At 56.9% G+C, this 18,227-nt stretch overlaps 1 protein-coding gene across 2 annotated transcripts in view; it reads right to left on the bottom strand.

The window, feature by feature from the left end:
• Positions 1-7,009, bottom strand: part of MTCL2 (microtubule crosslinking factor 2) — a 31,114-nt gene extending 24,105 nt beyond the window's left edge. Inside the window, exon 1 of one of the 2 annotated variants that reach the window (XM_074888030.1) lies at positions 6,614-7,009. In XM_074888030.1, the coding sequence (XP_074744131.1) occupies positions 6,614-6,745 (132 nt within the window). In that variant the 5' untranslated portion in view covers positions 6,746-7,009. The remainder of the gene's footprint in view (positions 1-6,613) is intronic. The other variant, XM_074888031.1, reaches the window with a different exon arrangement.
• Positions 7,010-18,227: the final 11,218 nt, after the last annotated feature.

Raw genomic sequence — 18,227 nt, 5'->3', positions numbered from 1 at the left:
AAACACCCCCCGACACCTCAGTCATGAAACCCCCAGGGATGAACCCCACATGCTGCCGGCCAGCCCCGGCATCAGCTGTGATGCACCACGGGGCGACGAACCCAATGGAAACCCACCGCCAGCACTGCCCACCCCACACGGCAGTGCCACGGCCATGGGGACACCAGCAAAACTCCCGTAAGCCAAACCAGTCCGGGGAGCTGGTTTATGGGATCTAGTCCTTGGGAGCTTTCATGGGAAAAAATACATTATGCATTGCAGGTGAGCAGGCACTCTGCAACGGGGTGGTGGAAAACAACTTTTCACCACCGAATTCATATGAATCATGGCTTGAATATGATTGTAAAGGCACACAGGGATGCCTGCATCCTGCTCCAGCACTGACCACACCGGCTCCCATTTGCCATGTGGCTTCCCCAGGCAGCAGCCAAGCAGGGCAGGGAGCAGGGACCTTGGAAAAAACCCAACCAAACCTTACATTTGCTGGAAGGAAGCCTGGGCTTGCCATGCTAAGAGCTCCTGCTTGTTTATACCAAGGGTTGTAGCAACCCTTAGTTTAAGGGGAGGCTGTGTCCGGCACGAGCTGCTGCCTGGGCAAAGCCCAGTGGCACAGCCCTGAGCTGCTCCTTCACAGTGTGCTCCCCCGGGGAGCGGGGCTGGAGGGCTTTGCAGCAGGGCTGGCACTGGAAGGGCCGAGAAAGTGGTGCCTCCCTTCGCTCCAGTGGCAGGAATTCACCCGCACCCTGTAACGCCAATAAACCCTCTGAGCGGCCGCAGCCTGGCCCCTCAGAGGCGAGCCATGCCACTAAGCCATAGTAACTGGATTAGGATCAGAGAGCAAAAAAAATGCCTGCAAACTGGAAGAGAGCTTAGGGCGGCAAACCTGACTGCCTCCGTGGCCGGGCTGTGGGCAGAAGAGCCCCACGGTGCCTAGAGGCAGCACACGGGGTGCACAGAGGTCCCCTGAGCACTTTGGGGGCCTGTGACGGCCACTGAGCCTCACCCTTTGCATCTGCACCTTTTCTGGAGTTGATGCCCATCTTTGCAAATTCAAAGCAAAAAAGATCCAGTTAGATAAAGGGGAGAGCAGAGCCAGGAGCAGAGAGAAATACCCTAGAAACATCCCAAATTCAGAGCTGGTGTTGCAAGCACGAAGCACCATAACGATGCTAAATAACGAGTGAAACAGAGATGAGGTGGGCAACACTGAGGATGAGATAAATTACTTCCTTCCACCATGACCATATCCATGGGCTGCTCACCACCTCCATCCTCTGGGATTTTCTGTTCATCCGCTGCTGCATCCCTGCTCACCCCATTTCTGTAACAGCAAAGTTTCCATGGGTTTTTATGCCAGAACTCACTTCTCTTGGAAAAGACACTGGGGATCTGCAGTCCAGGGAGACTTTGCAATGCACGAGGGACGACAGTGTGCACAAGCAAATACCCCACTTGTGTTTGCAGGAGCCAGGCTACGCCTGATGGAGGAACCTGAGAGACAACATACACCTTCAAGCTTCACCGAGCAAACCTCAGAGACATTGTCTCTCCCTGGGGAGATTATTAAAAGAAACTAAGAAGTGGTAAGGTGGGATGCAAACTGCCTGGTTCCAGCTTAGAAAAAAAACCCATCCATTTTCAGAGCAGGAGAAGGTAACAGCTACAGTGGTGTCCGTACATCTGCTTGCAGCACATCAGCTCCTCCAGGAAGGGCAAGACCTGGAAGGGGCTGAGTTTTAGGGTGATGGCTCTGAATGATGGCATGGCAGGAGGGGCACCAGTGGAGATGGCAGAGCACACCTCAAAATGCAGATGAGATCCCTCACAGGTTGTAGCAGCAGAGTTAAACCCTTGGACCTCCTGCCCAAGGGGAGTTACACACTGGCTTAGGCACCTCCAAGAACGCAGCAAGCTCAGACCAGACCAGGGGACTCGCGCTGTGCAACTCTGGCAGCTCCTCAGCAGGACCCACTATCTTTTAGAAGCAGAAAGCACCAATGGATACAAAACAGGATCATGCAAATAATGACATGGCTGGCTGTTGTGCTGCTGACAGCACATACACCCTCAGCTTTGGCAGCCCCAGGCTCTGGGGCGCAGCCAAGCAGCAGCCGCCTGCCCATGGGGGACAGGCAGCTCTCCGGGGCACACAGCCCTGCCTACATCTGCACCCTCCACCCGTACCCCCAAGATGGGAAGGAGGAGAAAGGGTGGAAGCTGCCTGTAGGTTTTGCATCGATGCCTTTGTGCGGAGCTCGGGGCCGCGCTGGCAGCGGGTGCGGGTGCGCCTGCGGGAGAGCCTGCGATCCCTGGTGCAAAGACAGGGATTACCATCTAGGAGCAACAAGCACCGCTTCCTCTATGATTACAGGACAAAAGCAGCAGCTTTCAATTAACTCTGAGCCCCCGCCAGACAGAAGAGGGAATTATGCTAGGGAAAAAATAAAATCAGAGGGGATTTCTAAAAGAAATTGCCCTGGGTGTCTAGGCATGTCCCCTGCCAGCAAGGGGATCCCAGCAAATGCAGCTCACCCTGAGCCCATGCTGGGGTGCATTGTGTCGAAGGATGGGTAAGGCACACCCATGTGTCACACGCAGGGGCTTCTTTAGGTGCGTTAACAGCAGCTCTAGCCCAGCTCCAACAGTAAACATCCGCCATCCTTCCCTCCATGTCATGCTGGAGCTCAGTGCAGCAGCCTGCGCGCTGAGCGCTGCCCCTGGCCAGCACACCAGCTCCTGCTCGGCAGAGAGCACAGCACGTCAGCGAGGGAAAAATCAACATTTCTCAGCTTTACACCTGCCCCCATAAATTAACAGGCAAACAGCTGGGGGCTCTCTGCAGCCCAACCCCTGTTGTGCAGCAATCCCAAAAGGCAAGAGGCTGCAAAGGCCCTTCCAGGGTGGCTGCTGGTGGGGTGACACACGGCAGAGCCCTGTGCCCCGGCTCTGCCTGCGGTTACCGGACTCCCGGGCACGGTCCCAGACCCTGTGGTTGGGCAGGATCTGAGCAGCAGCGGAGCTGGGACCCAGTGCCAACCAGGCTGCCCCAACACAACCCCCAGGTCCCCCACGCAGCCCCCGGTGCCCCTGCGGGATGCTCTCAGCGAGCCCTCACTGGTGACGTGCACCAGTCCCCAGCCACCTTGGGGGAAACGAGGCACCCACCTACCCTACGTGTTTCTCCACAGAGCTGGGAAACGCACGCAAACCCCAAGGGACACAGGGTGACACGGGGCAGGCAGCAGGAGGGGGCAGGCAGGACTGCGCTGCCGGCATTACATGGCTCCTGCCTAAGCCCCTTCCCATGGAGAGGAGAGGGTTTGCAGGCATCCCCTCCCCTCGCTCCAAACCCTCTCCCGTGCCCACTCTTTGTCTGCCTGTCCCTCCACAGCTGCTGCCGTATCGCATCTCACATTTTCCAGCCCGCTGAGCAGGGCCAGGAGCTGCTCTCCATCGCACGGCTCGGCAACAGCGAGACGGGGTGAGGACACCCGAGATGCCTCCTCCCTTGCTGAGTTGCCAACCCCCACGCGAGAAACAGCCCTTTTTGGGGAATCGCTTGAAATAACCCATAAATGGGGGGTCACAGCAGGTGCACGCACCCAAGAGCAGGGACAAGAGGAGACACCAGCCTACCCGGTACACCCAGAGCAGGAGGGGGAAGGCAGAGCCTTGCACAAATCTGCGTTGCAAAGAGAAATGGGTGAAGTGTACTAAAATATGTACATTTTATTATGGCAGTCGAGGAAAGATGCAACGTGAGTTGGCACTGCTACAGAGGGCTGCGATGTGCTCTGCTGGGAAGCTCCAAATTCCAGCGTGCATCACACGGGCGTAGTAGCACCACGCACGTCTGGCCCGTGCCAAAACGTTGCCAGAACCCTCCCACCCACAAAACCCCTCGTTTCTCTTTAAAAACACACCAGGTTTTAGCTGGCTCTGATGAATAAATAAAAAAAACAACATTCATTTGCAGCAATTTGGGTGAGTCCTAGGAAATAAGTCACCTCTGATAAGTCTGATTCATCCATACCCAAGGGGAGGGGAGTTGCCGAGGCCAGGGGCCACCTCCACAGGGTGCATGCTGCTCTCCGACCTGGGCTGCATGGCAGCGTGGGTGATGCTGATCACTTGGGTTAGGGCTTTATTTTTGTTGTAAGGCCCCAAATCCGCAAATTTTTAGCAGAGGTGGCACAAGCCAACACCCTGCTGCAGCCCAGCACAGCTTTCCACTCCTTGCTGGAAAAACAGGGCAAATCTTCCATCTTTTTTTGGAGCACAAGGGGTGTGTGTGTCTGGCTGTGGCTTCTGCCCAGCTGGATCCTGGGTGCCACCCCGGCAGTCTCCTGCTCAAGTGTCAGGAGAAGTGAGCTACAACACCAAAACATGATTATAAGCAGGATGCACGTGCCAGGGAGGTGTGAGCAGAGGGACCCGTGCACTGCCATGAACGCACATAGGGGATGTCGCGGTGATGAAGGGAGGATGCCACCAGCATCCCCACGGTGCTTCTTGGTGCACGCCTCTGGCAGCTCTCCACTCTCCCTGCTGCTCCTGGCTAGGGGATTTTGGTTGCCACCCCTCATGGCAGGTAAAATACTCACACCCCACACGCCTGCAGCTTGCTGGGAAGATCACGTGGAAATGGAGGAAGCAATTGCTCAGTCCGCAGGAACGGCCGCGTTTGCACGTGTGTTCTTGGAAACCGGAGGGGCCTCATCTGTATTTTTCCAGCTCTCAGTAAATCAAAGCCCTTAAGCTCTTGCTGCTAATTCTGGCAGGAGTTGGGACACCAGCTGTGAACTGGGGCTTTGCTAATGGACAAAGGGCCTGATTGAGCATCTTTGAGCGCATCACCCAACACCTAGCTCCCACCTCGTAGCTATAGTCCCAACACATTTTCAAACTTTGGCACCAGTGGTTGAGAGCTGGCCTGATTTCCAACCTGCGACATCTGAAGAGCAGCCGGCGAGACGCCGTACCTACCCCTGAGCCCCCCAGCAGGTGACTGCACAAGCATCTCATCCACAGCTCCACCCTGAAGAAGAGCAGAGGGTGCAAAATGCCTGCCTGCAGCCCACCGGGACGTGGCACCTGGCGGGTGTCCATGCCCACCCCACAGCAGGCAGCGCGTGCCAAGGTGCATCAGGTTGACGTGTGACGGAGGCAGAACGGCTCTGTGCCCCTGTCCCCACGCAGCATGTCTGCCCTGGCTTCACCACGCACCCTGAACCTGGCAGCCACGCTGCACGCCCGGAAAAAGGCCCCGGGGAGCAGGGGAAGCAGTGGAAAGACGCGAGCTGGAAAATCTCCCCAGGGTCTGTCAGTGTCAGCAGGCAGAGAGGGCAGTGGTGAGCACCCCATCCTGTGCCAGGCCAAGCTGTGCCCAACTGTGTGGGGTCAGGTCATGCCATACTGTGTCCCAGGATGCCAAACCAGGCCGAGCCAAACTGTGCCATGCTCAGCCATGACAAGCTGGGCTGAGCACAGCCATGCCATGCTGAGCTGTGCCTTGCTAAGCCGTGCCAGCCCAGGCTGTGCTGAGCCTACCCATGCCAAGCTGGGGCCATGTTAGGCTTGGCCATGCTGCACCGTCTATGTCATGCCAGGGCTGGCCATGCCCAGCTGGGTCATGCCAGGCTAAGCTGGCCCACGTTGTGCCAATGCATGCCACGTTATGCTGAGCCAAGCAGCGCCCAGCCACGCCACACCATGCTGGACCATGCCCAGCTGGGCCTTGCTGTGCTGAGACAGGCCAGGTCTTGGGCCCAGCCAGGCCATGCTGTGCCAAGCTGAGCTGTGCTCTATGTCCAGTTGGGCCATGCCAGGCTTAGGCAAGCCGTGCCATGCATCCAGTCATGGTACACTATGCTGAGCTTAGCCAAGCCCAGCCATAGCATGCCAGTCCATCCCCAGCTGGGCCATGCTGCGCTGAGCTGAGCCCAACTAAACCGTGCCAGGTCATGTTCAGTGATGCCGTGCTGGGCTGAGCCGTGCCAATCCCTGCACGCAGCCATGCCATGCTGTGCTGCCCAGCTGAGCCAGGCCAGGCTACGTTCAGTGATGTCATGCTAGGCTGAGCCTAGTTGAGCTGTGCCCTGCGCCCAGCCATGCCCCGGGATGCCACGCTGTGCCACGCCGTACCTGGGGATGCTGAGCCGTGCTATTGCCCAGGGATGCTGTGCCATACTGAGCCACTCTGTGCCCAGGGATGCCGCACCATGCCACGCCATGCCCTGGGATGCTGAGCCCTAGTGACCCATGGCCTGGGATGCCACACTGTGTCACGTTCTTGCCCAGGGACGCTGTGTCACACTGAGCCATGCCCAGGGATGCCACACCGTGATGACCCTTGCCCTGGGATGCTGCATGGTGCCCAGGGATGCTAAGCCATGCTGACCCTTGCCCTGGGATGCCACGCCGTGCCATGCTACGGCCAGGGATGCTGTGCCGGGCTGAGCCGTGCCATGCCAGGGATGTTGAACCACTCTGCGGCCAGGGATGCCGAGCCTTGCCAACCCATGCGCTGGGGTGCCACGCTGTGCCCCGCTACTGCCCCGGGATGCCGTGCCACACCAAGCCGTGCCCTGGGATGCCACGCCGCTGTGCCCACCTTGAGATAGTCGTTCTCGGAGCGCAGGTCCTCCAGCTCACGGAGCAGCCCGTCGGTGCTGGCGTCCAGCAGCTCCTCGGTGAGGTCGGAGAAGGCGAGCGAGGTGCTGAGCTGCAGGCGGCTGCTGGCCATGGAGGCGGCCGAGGGCTCCTCGGGCAGCGGCGAGGCCTCCCCGGCCGAGGGCGGCGGCGGCGGGGCGCTGCCCGGGGACTCGCCGTCGCTGCCGCTGAGCCCCAGCTCCAGCGAGAGCAGCTTCGCCTCCTCCGAGGCGCTGCAGTCCGACACCTCCGAGCTGCTGTCGGTCAGGCTGGCCCCGGGCACCGCTCCCGGTCCCGGCCCCGGTCCCGGTCCCGGTCCCGGTCCGGGTCCCGGCCGCCGCGCCCCGGCCGCCGCCGTCTCCGCCCCGCGGCACCGCCCCTTCGCCCGCGCCGCGCCGCGCCCCGCCGGCCCCTTCCCGCCGGCCCGGGCCGCCGCCGCCGCCGCCCGCTTCTCGGGGCGCCCCTCCTTGCCGCCGCCCGCCCGCCGCGGGTGCGGGTGCGAGTGCGGGCCGCCCGCCGCCAGCCGCGGGGCCGCGCCCGGGTGCCCCCCGCCGCCGCCGCGCCGGCTCTTGGCCAGCGACCAGCCGGGCACCTCCTTGGGGCGGGCGGGCGACGGCGCCCGCTGCGGCTTCTTCTTCTTCTCCGGGAGCGGCGGCGGTGGCGGCGGTGGCGCGGGGGGGCCCTGCTCCGCCGGCGCGGCCTCCATGTCCCGCTGCGCTGCGCTGGGCTCGGCCCCGGCTGCGGCTGCGGCTGCGGCCCCGGCTCCGCCCGCCCCGCCGCCGGGCGGGGACGCGCGCGGGCGGCGAACAAAAGGCGGCGGAGTGGGGGGGGGGGGGGGGGGGGAGCGGAGGGGGGGGGGCGGCCGTGCTGGCGGCAACAGCGACCCCTCCGCCCGCCCAGCGCCGCGCCGCACCCCCACACCCCGCGCTGCGGGACCCCGGGGCAGCCCTGACCGGGGGGGCACCCCCGTGGGTAAGGGGACCCCCCGGGCATCTTCAGCAGCGCGGGGCCGTGGCGGGTAGCCTGGGGAGCGCAGGTCCCCCCAGCGCGCCCCTGGGGATGAGGGTCCCTGCGGCGTCCCTGGGGGCAGGGGTCCCCTCGTGTGTCCCCTGCGGTGCGGGGCGCTGGGGCACCCCTGGAGGGGAAGGGTCTCCCAAGGCAGGTTGGGGGAAGGGGGTCCCCAGGGTGTCCTCGGCAGTGCAAGTCCCCTGGGGGTCCCTCCAAGCACAGGTCCCCCGGGGGCAGCCTCGGCGGTGAGGGTCCCCTGTGGGTTAAGGTTCCCTGGGGCCCCCTTCGCGTCCCTGGGGCACCCCCGTGGGAGGGGGTCCCCCAGGGCACCACTGTAAGTGCAGGGCATCCTCGGAGGCAGGTCCCCCATGTACCCCATGGGTGGGTGCGAGGTCCCCAGCGCCCCTCTTGGTGACGATCCCAAGGCACCCCCATGGGTGGGGGTCCCCTGGAGCCCCCCGTCATGGTGCTCGGCGCCGGCTCCAGCTGCCGGGGCGCGCACAGCCCCGCACGGTGCCTCTGTGGGGGGAAGCCGTCAGCCACGAGTGCCTGGGCGAGTCTGCTCCCACCCACCCGCTCGCGTCCCTCATACGTTAACAACCGGGCCCCAAACCCGCTGCCAGCATCCGAAAGCTGCATTTGAAAAATGCTCCTCCGTGCCTGCCCCCACGGCAGCGCGGCTGGCTGCAGCCTCACGGCGGGAAGCCGAGCTCCCCCGCCTGTGCAGAGCCCCCCGTACCCCCACGCTGCTCAGATCCGGCTTTTCATGGCGGGCAGCACAACCCCAAGGCAACAGCTTCTTTTCTCCAGGGGCAAAAACCTGAGCCTGGCCGAGGTGCAGAGCCCACCGCACGTCTTGGTCGGCTTCTGCCTGAGATAAACACATCTGGGGTTTATTAGGGCGTTGCTTGACACCCCTCTCTGCTTGACACACAGCCCCCTGCCCTCCCTGGGGAGCCTCCCCAGGCACTGGGCATCCTCTGGTTTAGGCTCTGCCCTAAACCAGCCATGCATCCGGCACAGGAAAATCAGGATTGTACAACAAACCCAGGCTTTTATTGCAGCTCCGTGCTGCTCGTGGCCTGAGCAAGCGCTATAAATCGGATGGATGCCTGTGGACACGGCTTGTTAAGCCTCTCCTGCGGCTTTGCAAATCCCTAGGTGGTGGCTCCAGTTGGTCAACAGCTGATGGGTGGAATAAGGGACCCCAGGAAGGTGAGGGGGGCTCGGTACCCTGGCCCCACATTGCAGCACAGCCACTGCACGGGGGCAAAGCCCCCCCGGGCACTCCTGCCCCTCCTAGGCTGAATCGCAGCCATGGATGCTCCATTTTCCAGGCTCTGGCATATCACCTGATCCCACACCTTGTGGGGAAGCAGGCTGAGCTGTCACCGGTCCCGTCCCACAGCCCAGGCACGAGGGATGGACGGAGGGCGGCACAGAGCTGCCTTTCCATACGTGCTGCAGAGCAACACGTGCCCAGAGCTAACGGGAAGGCTGCTCTCCTCACGGGCCTTGCAGCATCGTTAGCAAATTATGATTCAGTCCTGCTGCATGACTGCACATGCCCCTGCACGGGACGTCAGGCCCTGACCGATGAGTGCTGCGCTTATTAATGAAGATCATTATTTTTCCTCCGAGCAGTGGTTAATTGTGTAACACAAGGCATGCTGGGGGCTGCCCTCATGGAGCCACACAGCAACAGGGGAATAAGGGATGAAGGCAGCATGTCCCCAGCCTTGTCCTTGGGGACAGCCCCCAGGATGCCATAAGGCTGGGGCACATGATGTGCCCCCAAAACTGCTTAGGGCTGGGAACAGCCCTGTGGCTTTCCCGGAGAGCAGACTCCTTCAGGGAAGCCCATGTCCCAGGTTCTGGCTGGTCTCATCACCCAGTGCATGGGGACTCATCCCTGTGCTCCCAGCCTGGCTCTGGCTTGTCCCCACTCCTGTCCAGGTGGCCTCAGGTTGCTACACCCCATGGTGGACATGAATCTCATCACAGCAGGGTGGGCATCCAGCAGTGCATGTGCATCCCATGCCAGGCATGTTGTCTCTCACCACCTTTGCAGCACAGCGCGCCGGCAACAGGCTTTGGAGGCAGGCGAGGGCTGAGCCAGCCCTGTTCTGGGACCGCTGCCTGGGGGACAACTGCTCAAAGGCAGAGACAGGTTTGAGGTGGAAGTGGGAGGGATGTTAACAGACCTCACAATATCCCCTGGGGCTGGAGGCAATGCAGGGCAGCCAGGTTTAGAGCTGAGCCAGTGTTGCCCTGGGCCAGGTGCCCCTTGGCAAGGCCACGGAGATGTGCTGGAGGACACAGAGTCCTCCATGGCCGGGGCCGTGCCAACTGATCTCATTGATGGTCTGTTGTAGTGGATGGTCTTGAACTAGCTGCTCCCAGGAGAATTATTCAATAAATTTGAATTAAATGCGGGCGGGCGGCTTTCTGAAGCCTCTGAAAGAAAAGCAATGAGCTTAACCAGCCCCCTGGGCCCTTGGGAGGTCTGGCCGGCAGCCAGCCGGAGCCAGGATTCGGCACATCCTTGAGCAGTGCAGAGGGAAAGGTCTGCTCGTCGGCCTCTGCGCCACTGCAGACGGGGCTTGGGCAAGGCAGGAGTCCCCCCTGCCCTCCCAGGGGCCACCAGGGCCTGGGAGAGGGGACACAGGAGAGGTGGCCAGAGGGGACATCGTCCCGCTGCACCACACAGGGTCCCTGGTGGCTCCCAGCACAGGGACACTGACCCTGCAGATCCCAGCCACCACCTCCTGGGCCACCACCTCAAAGGGGCTGCGCTGGAGTTGATCCCACCATGCTTGGTGTGGACAAGGGCAGAAGCACCTCAGGGGGACATGTCCCTAAAGAGGTGTCCTGAGTGCAAAGGGCAGAGCCCAGGTGAGCACGAGGAGGCAGCAGCAGCAGCTCTTCACACCGGAACACCTTTCTGGATCAGGCCCTGGGCCCTGCACACTGTCTGCTGCTTCTCCTCTGGCTCTCGGTGGCAGCGTTGGCTTCACTCCAGACCTCTGATGAGGCTGTCAGGTGCATTTTGGGTTAAGATGCTAAAAGCCTTGTAGCAAAGAGCTACAAAGCAAAGAGCAGCGAGGCCTGGACTGTGGCAGGAGGCAGAGCCTGAGCCCTCAGCCTCCAAGGGTGCAGCAGGACCCAGTGAACCTGCATGCTGGCCCAAACTGTATTGACCAAAGCTGACAAAACCCCACAGATTGATGATCCTATAATTTCTTAGGGAAAAAAGATTTAGAAATGGTTGTAATGCTTAGCCAATATTCAGCATCCCTGTTGTTCAAACAACATTTGAATTGGCTATTAAACATTTCATGTATATATATATACACACACACTATTTGAATGACAAATATTCTGATTGCGTTATTTTTAAGCACCTGCATGCATTGCTTAGTGTAAATGCCATGCTTCCCCCTCCCAAGCACTGCTCTCACTGATGGGGTTTTTGCTGCCAGGGAGGGTCCTGAATAGGGACAAGGATGGGGACATGCAGCCAAGAGCAAGCCAGCATCCCATGGGAGGCTATGGGAGCAGAGGGACAGTGTGTGTGGCCTGCCATGCCATGTTCACACCTGGGGGGAATCGCTTTGCTTTCCAGCTGTGGCACATCTGCTTGCAGGGCTGCTTGTCATGATGTTGCATCAAGGACAGCCTGCGGCAACCATAGCAACGGGGCTGCCTTCATTTTCCACCTTTCCCAGTAGAAACGATACACATTTCTCCCAAATTTGCTGCTGCCCGAGAGATGCCAGCAAAAAACCTCTGGCCAGGAAGGAGAGAGGGGCTGATCTGCCTCTGGGGAAGGTACCCAGGTTGGGGCTCTGTGGCCCCATGTCAGGCGAGGACTATGGTGTTCGGCCCAGAGAGCAGCTCTGCAGGCTCCAGGCACTCCCACCTCCACCAGCCCGAGCCTCTGCAGAGCCCTGAGCCGCATCCCATTCAGCATCAGCAGGGTGGGAAGCACTGCCTGCCTGCCCCAAGAGCTTGGATCCCACAAGGGGAAGGAGGAGGAACAAGTAAGAGCGAAACACCAGAACATCTCCAGGGTCAGTGGCAACCTGTAAGCAGACAGCAGCGCCAGCACAGTGTTGCACACCAGCACATAATGGTGTTGCCTACCAAAATGGCTGCTGGGGTTTGGAGATGGGGACCCTGGGTCCAGGAATGGGGATTTAGGGTGTCAGAGGGGCCTTCCCAGATGCTGAGGGCAACCTGCGGTCAGAGCAGCACCCGGTTTCCACAGCACAACACTAGCATCTCACTGACCTGCAGTAAGGCGTTAAAAAAATGCAAGGATGAATAAAACACAAGACCCACTCTGGACTCCTCTTCCCTGGTCAGAACCTGCTCCTACTCCCACACCAGCCAGTGTTGGGGTTACTGCAGCTGTGGCACGTTGGCCCATGCTAGCCGAGCCTGGCCACAGGCCCCACAGCCTCTCCCTGAGCCAATCCCACCTGCCAGCATTGTGGACTTTGCAGCTCATGCTCTCCTATCAGCACTGGTGATGCCCGTGGTTCCTCACCCTGCCCTTGGTGCAGGTCCCAGAGCTGTGCAGAGCCCCCCCAGCCCACCCTCCCCTTAAGGCATGGTCCAGTGGGGCTCTGGGCTGTTCTGCTGCTGCTCAGTGCTCCCCCTCTCTCCGCAGCAGGGCTTCCAGGAGCTGCATTTTGCAGGGGCACTTGCTCTTGGGGTACCAGGCCACCACACTCAGGTCCAGGCTGCGCTCCCCTTGCACAGCTTTTCTCTCCCGCACGCTGAGCAATTTGACTCTGCAACGGCAGCAGCACAGGAGAGCCAGGTCCTGGGCCAGATACAGGCAGCACACTGATCCCCCCAGCCTGGGTGTCCCCAACACTGGTGACACTGCAGCGTGGCAGGATGGGGGTGTTCATGAGGAGCAACAGAGAGACATTTGCTCCAGAAGCCCAACACAGCGCTCAACACATCTCACCCATGTTGAACCCGCAGGCACCCGGGAAGTGCCCCTGCACTGTGACCCAGGACCCCAGCAGGCTCTCCCAGGCTGGAGATGGTACCTTGGTCCGGGAGTGGCCATGGGATTTAGGGCATCAGTGGCCCTCCAAGACTCTGAGGGCATGTCCCAGGCCGCCTGCTCCCCCAGCTCAACTTCACAGGAGCTGCTCTGTTTGGGACAGGGCAAGGACATCACCGCGGGCCACGCGGGTCCCCCCCCCCCCCGGCCCCGCACCCCAAAAGTCCAAAGCAAACCAAGGTCCTCCGCAAGCACAGAATTATGCAGTAAACATCCAAATCGGTGTTTTCTGCCCCATTTCTCGCCGGGCCGACAGAGCTGCGGGGCTGCATTGCCATCTGGTGACCACGGGAAATAGCGCAGCTGCCCTGGAGCTGCCGGGGGGCGGGCGGCTCCCCCCGCGGAACGGGCCCTGGGACGGGTCACCGGGACACTTCCCAGCGCCCTGCAGAGACGGGAGTGCTCTACGGCATTATACATATAAATGTCAGCATGTTTGTGTTTATACATAAATGTGATGCAAAGTTGCTTCAGTCGTCAGCCAGTTTTTTAATTTCTCTTTCACATCCCCATGCCTTCAGCGCCTTTGTGCCTTTCCCCGGGAGCAGTGGGGGGCAGAGACCACAGCCCAGAGCCCCCGCATCCCATCTGGGGCACTACCAGCAACATGTTAGCAAGACAAAAAGTCTTCCTTTTGCTCCCATCTCACTGATGGGAATGCGGTAGGGAAACTGTGACACTGCAAAGGCTAAGATGATATTTATAGGATGCTACTTATTCATTTATTACTTTTTTCTGGATACCCAGCAGAATATTTTAGCAACATTTTGAGTATAAAACCTAGTCAGGGCAGCCCAAAGGCTGAGCTGAGCGCACAGGTGTGGGCACATCTCCCCTACAGCCACCAAAGACGATCGAGGATGTTCAACCATGGGTCTAAGCTGGGGAGGGAGGAAGGACAGCAACTTTGTGGTTCAACCAAAGGCTCAAGAATACATAAGGAAAAGCCTAAACAAACTCTTCCCTTTTCCTAACTTGGCCACTGAGAAACTATCACCTCCTGCTATATGAAAGTTTTCAGAACTGGACAGTTACATTGATGTGCTGACCACAAATCGTCTTTTAAGAAGTCTCTGGTACTTATATCTAGCTTTTAAAAAAATATATTTAGTAGAAAGGAAAAAAAAGAAACCCAGCAAAGCCTGAAGCCATAGCAGTGTACAGAGCTTGAAGCTTTGACCCCAGTGCAAGGCCAGCTATATTTGTACTCACCCTTTAGAGAAGCCTTTGTAGCCAGAAGCCCAAGGCAGGCCTTGAACAGTGAGAAAAAAAGAGAATTACTGAAGCCATCAGCACTTTTCCTAGGGAAGGTCTCCTAAGCAAGGCTTAAACTATGCTTTGTAACTTTAAAATCAGGTAATATCAGGCCAACATTTGGTAGCAGGATAGTGATAGCAAGTGAACACAAAGGAGAGAAATCACCCATGTTTAATTTTCTCTTTTGCACCTCCCGATATGATTTAGTCAATATTCTCTATTAGCTGAGCTAGAAGGAACGCATCATGTGGGCTTAACTCATCGAAGCAGCATCTCTGCTTAATCAGCTACTACCAGCGTGCCCCAAGTGCGCTAATAAGCCTGAACCCCTGATGAGCCTTACCCGGGACCCCACTCACACCCTCCCCTCTGGTCCTGGAGCTCCACTTAAGCTCAGACCAAGGCCCCTCTTAGTTCTTGGCTGTAGCACTTCCTGGGACAGTCTCCCTCTTGTAGCTTCTCAAAGACCATGCTCTTGGGATGTTTTGCTGCAGTCCTGATCCCCTAGAAGACAGTAAGTGTGAAGTCTGTTGCAATGGCTCTGCAATCTGGTAGCTGGCTTGTGAACAGCCACCTTGGCATACAAAGGAAATGTTTGCAACCACTAAGCGTGGCTGCCAGCCCTAAGCGGGTGCAGGCCTGTATTATTTCTGTTAGGGGTGGAAAGCCCCAGAGGAGGGCTGCATTGCAAGCAGCATTTTTCCCAATAGGTTGTATAGCCCTTGATGGGAAACTTCCAGTGGTTGCCATGGTGCTGCTCCCATGTTTAGTGATCCCCAGGACATGCTGGGGTCTGCACCCTGTGGCTCTGGCACGTGGCTGTGATGCATTTCTTTGGGCAGCTCATCCTGGTTGCTCTGGCTTGGTGGTAGCATGGGCAACCAGAAATCTTCTCCAGCATGACCTTCCTCTAGGGGAAATCTGGATACAAATTTGAAGGGCTTGGAAGAAGAGCAAGTGGTTCTGCATGTTTGTCTGTGCCTAGGGCCTGTTGTGTTAGTGTTGGCTGGTTGCTCACACCTTCCTGTGTGAAGCTGTTTGCTCAGGCAGCTGTTGCTGTTCAGGCTCAATGAAGAAAATTTCTGTCCTCTTGTGGGAAGGGAAAAGGTCTGGGAATGAAGACTGGGGCAGCAGGTTCCTGCAAGGAAGAAGAGTCGGGGTGGGTGACCACATGTGAGAAAGAAGACTGACTATATGTGAAAAGCAAGCCAACAACTTTAAATTAGTTTTAAATTTTAAAAACAGTAAGAAGGTCTCTTTAATCAAGTGAGGGAGCCTTTCACCATTCCATCCCCTATGCCCTAGATTTACCATTTCCTCCTCATCTTTCAAATCTGTTTCATGTGCTGTTTAAAGACTACTTCTCATTAGCAGAGTGGAGCTCAGGCTGCGCAATCCAGAGGAGAGCCAGTGCAGAGACCGAGTTCAAGGGGATTTAGTTCAGCCAAAAGAGAATAGCCCACTTACAAAATCCCCCTGAATTCAAGTTTTGAACAGCCTCAGTATCCAAAACTGCTTACATTCAGAGTATGAGGAAGGCTCCATCTTTAGCAACTTGTGTTGTGCCTCTTCTCCCTCTCCTCTGTAGTAGGTGGGTACTGTAGGAGCAGAGCTAGAAATGCTGCTGTCCCTGTAGCTGCGCCTCTTTGCTCTCAGCTTCTCTCTCCCAAGCTCAGCAGCTTTGTGTCAGGTCAGGATTAAATAGGGGAGCTAGGATTTCTTTAAAGGAGTGCCTCGTCAGAAATAAAATTTACACAGGCATCACTTTTTCTTGAGAGCTTGAACAAAATGGGATTTTTTTTTTTTTAAGAGTTAGGTGTTCAGAGCATGCAGTATCAGTAAAATTAAACCAACTTTTAAGTAGTGGATGCTGTGAAGAAGAATTATATTGAATAAGAAACAAATACTTAATATAAGGTAGATTCCCAGTTCACTTATAGCCTAAACCCTAGACTGCCTGTCTCAGCTATGTTACTCTATCCTGCCCACCTGGCACCTTTTCTGTGCAGTGTGGGAAACGTGGTGGTGATGCTGGTGACAGAAGAGAGTAAGGTGCTTTCAGTGCTCTCTGTACTGAAGATGGCAAATAAAGTCCCTGTAATGAATTGGCCAGTGCACAAAAGCACAGCTACCACCTTTGGATGGAATTGGAGTTGCTTGGCTCTGAGCAGCAGCCCTAATTACTGCTCATTAATAGAAAACCTATTTCAGCTTAATTGCTGAGAGTTTGTGCTTCTGAAATAGAGGGTCTGATCTCTAATCTTGCCTCTGCTATAAAGCTCTAAGTTCTACAGTCTAGGTAGAAATTCTGGTCTCCTGCCCTGTCACAGCAGACCTTGAAATGTGATTGAGGCTCTTCCATGTTGGGCTTGAATTCCCAAGGTCTGGATGCTGATAGCAAATCCTTCCTGTCTTCGCCTCGTAGATGCTTTTCTCAAAAAACAAAGCACAAGCCAGGCTCAATTATACTATAGGTTTGAGGTGTGGAAGCACTGGGGAGCTGATGGGCTCATAGTATGATACACAGGTTAATAAATGCTGGAGAAAGTCCATGAGGGTGGACTCTCAGGATGTTTTGGGAAGTTTAAGCTTGCAGCTGACTCCCTGTCAGCCGGGGGCAGGCCAGCCTTTCCTGGGTGGGAGAGAGCACAGAATGCTCATGGCTGAAAAGACAATCTGTGCAAAACAGGCTCCAGGGCATGAAATAATGCAACTTTACTGCAAAGAGTGGTTCATTCAGGGGATGGACAAGGCAGCAGGGTGAACCCTGGTTTCTGCCCTGCTGAGCTCCACAGGGCTGGACTTGCAGTGGTTGTGAGACACTGAAATGTAAAGAGCGCCTAGTGAAGAAGGTGAGGATGGATAAAACTACCACAGACTCCTTGGTCTGCTGTCTCCCTCCTCAGAGACGTGTTTGCTCTGCTACCTGTGTCTGATACTGGCTGTGGGACCAGCGTGCACAGTGCTTCCCCATCACCAAGATCTCTCTCCGTTTGAAAAAATAAATCAGCCTGGATGTATCAGCAGGATACCTCAAAGCTTCATAGATGCCTGACACACCACATTTTCAACGTGCTGGTATCAATCGAGCACATAATAACCCTTTGGGGCTGGTATCTAAAGGAACTGGGAGCACGGAACTCCTACAGTTGCAAGCTGGAGGCTAAATTCTAGTTTTGGTACATGTGTGGGAGATGCAGCCAAACATCTGGGGCTCCTGCCTTGGCGTGCAGACTGCTGCTTACCAAACGGGATTCCCAGCACGTGGCTGAGGGCGATGTGCTGCTGAGTTGTGTAGGTATGAGGCATTAGCTGCTGATTTGTAGAGCTAATTTGATATGCTTTATGTCAAATGTTTGTAGCAGATAGCAGCTGTTTGCTACTCCTACTATTTTCTCACTGCAGTGCTGGCTAAGAAGGCTGATATTTTCATTAAAAAGGCAGCAGAAGCTGTTCCTATGGGGAGGAGAATTGGTGTGGATGCCCCTCAGGAAAAGTGGTGCCATTGAAGTGGCCTCAGGTGATGCTTTTCTGGAAGGTGTCTCTGTGCCCCGTGGCAGGACCCAGCTGGTGGCCTGCAGCACCCAAGCTTGGGAGCACTGTTTCCTCTTTTTCCCTGTATCCCAGCAAATCACCTGCAGCTGCAGACAGGCTCATAAGGCAGGCAAAGTCATGTTTTTCCCATAAACCTAGGCAGAAAATAAGTTAAATGGAATTAAACTGGTTTTAACATTTTTTTTGTTTGTTTCTGAGGGGTGGTAATTCCACCCTCCAACATATTCTTCAGGAAACCTTGGGAGGAAGGATGGGCCCTGAGTCTGAGCCTGGCACAGCTTTTGGGCAGGAGCCTCGCCTGCATCTACGGGGTCTGGTTCTTCTCTTCCTTGACATACAGCAGTCCTCTTGTGGGAAATCTTATAAATATGGGGGAAATCACTCAAGCAATAGCTGATCCACTAAATCACGACCTCCAAACAACGGGACCACAAATACAAACATCTTTGAGATGATAAAAACTTTCTCTGGTCTAGACTTCTCTTATATCCTTGAGACATACGCTTTTGGGTCTATTGTAAGATCTCCCAGACTACCCAAAGAGAGGGTTTATGAAACCTCTTTATGGCTTTGGGGAGACTTTTCAGGGGTATTTGATTGGCGCTGGAGGAAGGTAGTTGCAGCTGTGGAGTTGGAGGCTTTGCCAACTGTTGGACATGACCACATGACATGG

The sequence above is a fragment of the Strix uralensis genome, chromosome 18, assembly GCF_047716275.1.
Source record: "Strix uralensis isolate ZFMK-TIS-50842 chromosome 18, bStrUra1, whole genome shotgun sequence".
Taxonomy (NCBI): Eukaryota; Metazoa; Chordata; class Aves; order Strigiformes; family Strigidae; genus Strix; species Strix uralensis.
Note: the sequence above shows the minus strand (reverse complement) of the source record. Positions and strands in the feature narration are given on the sequence as shown.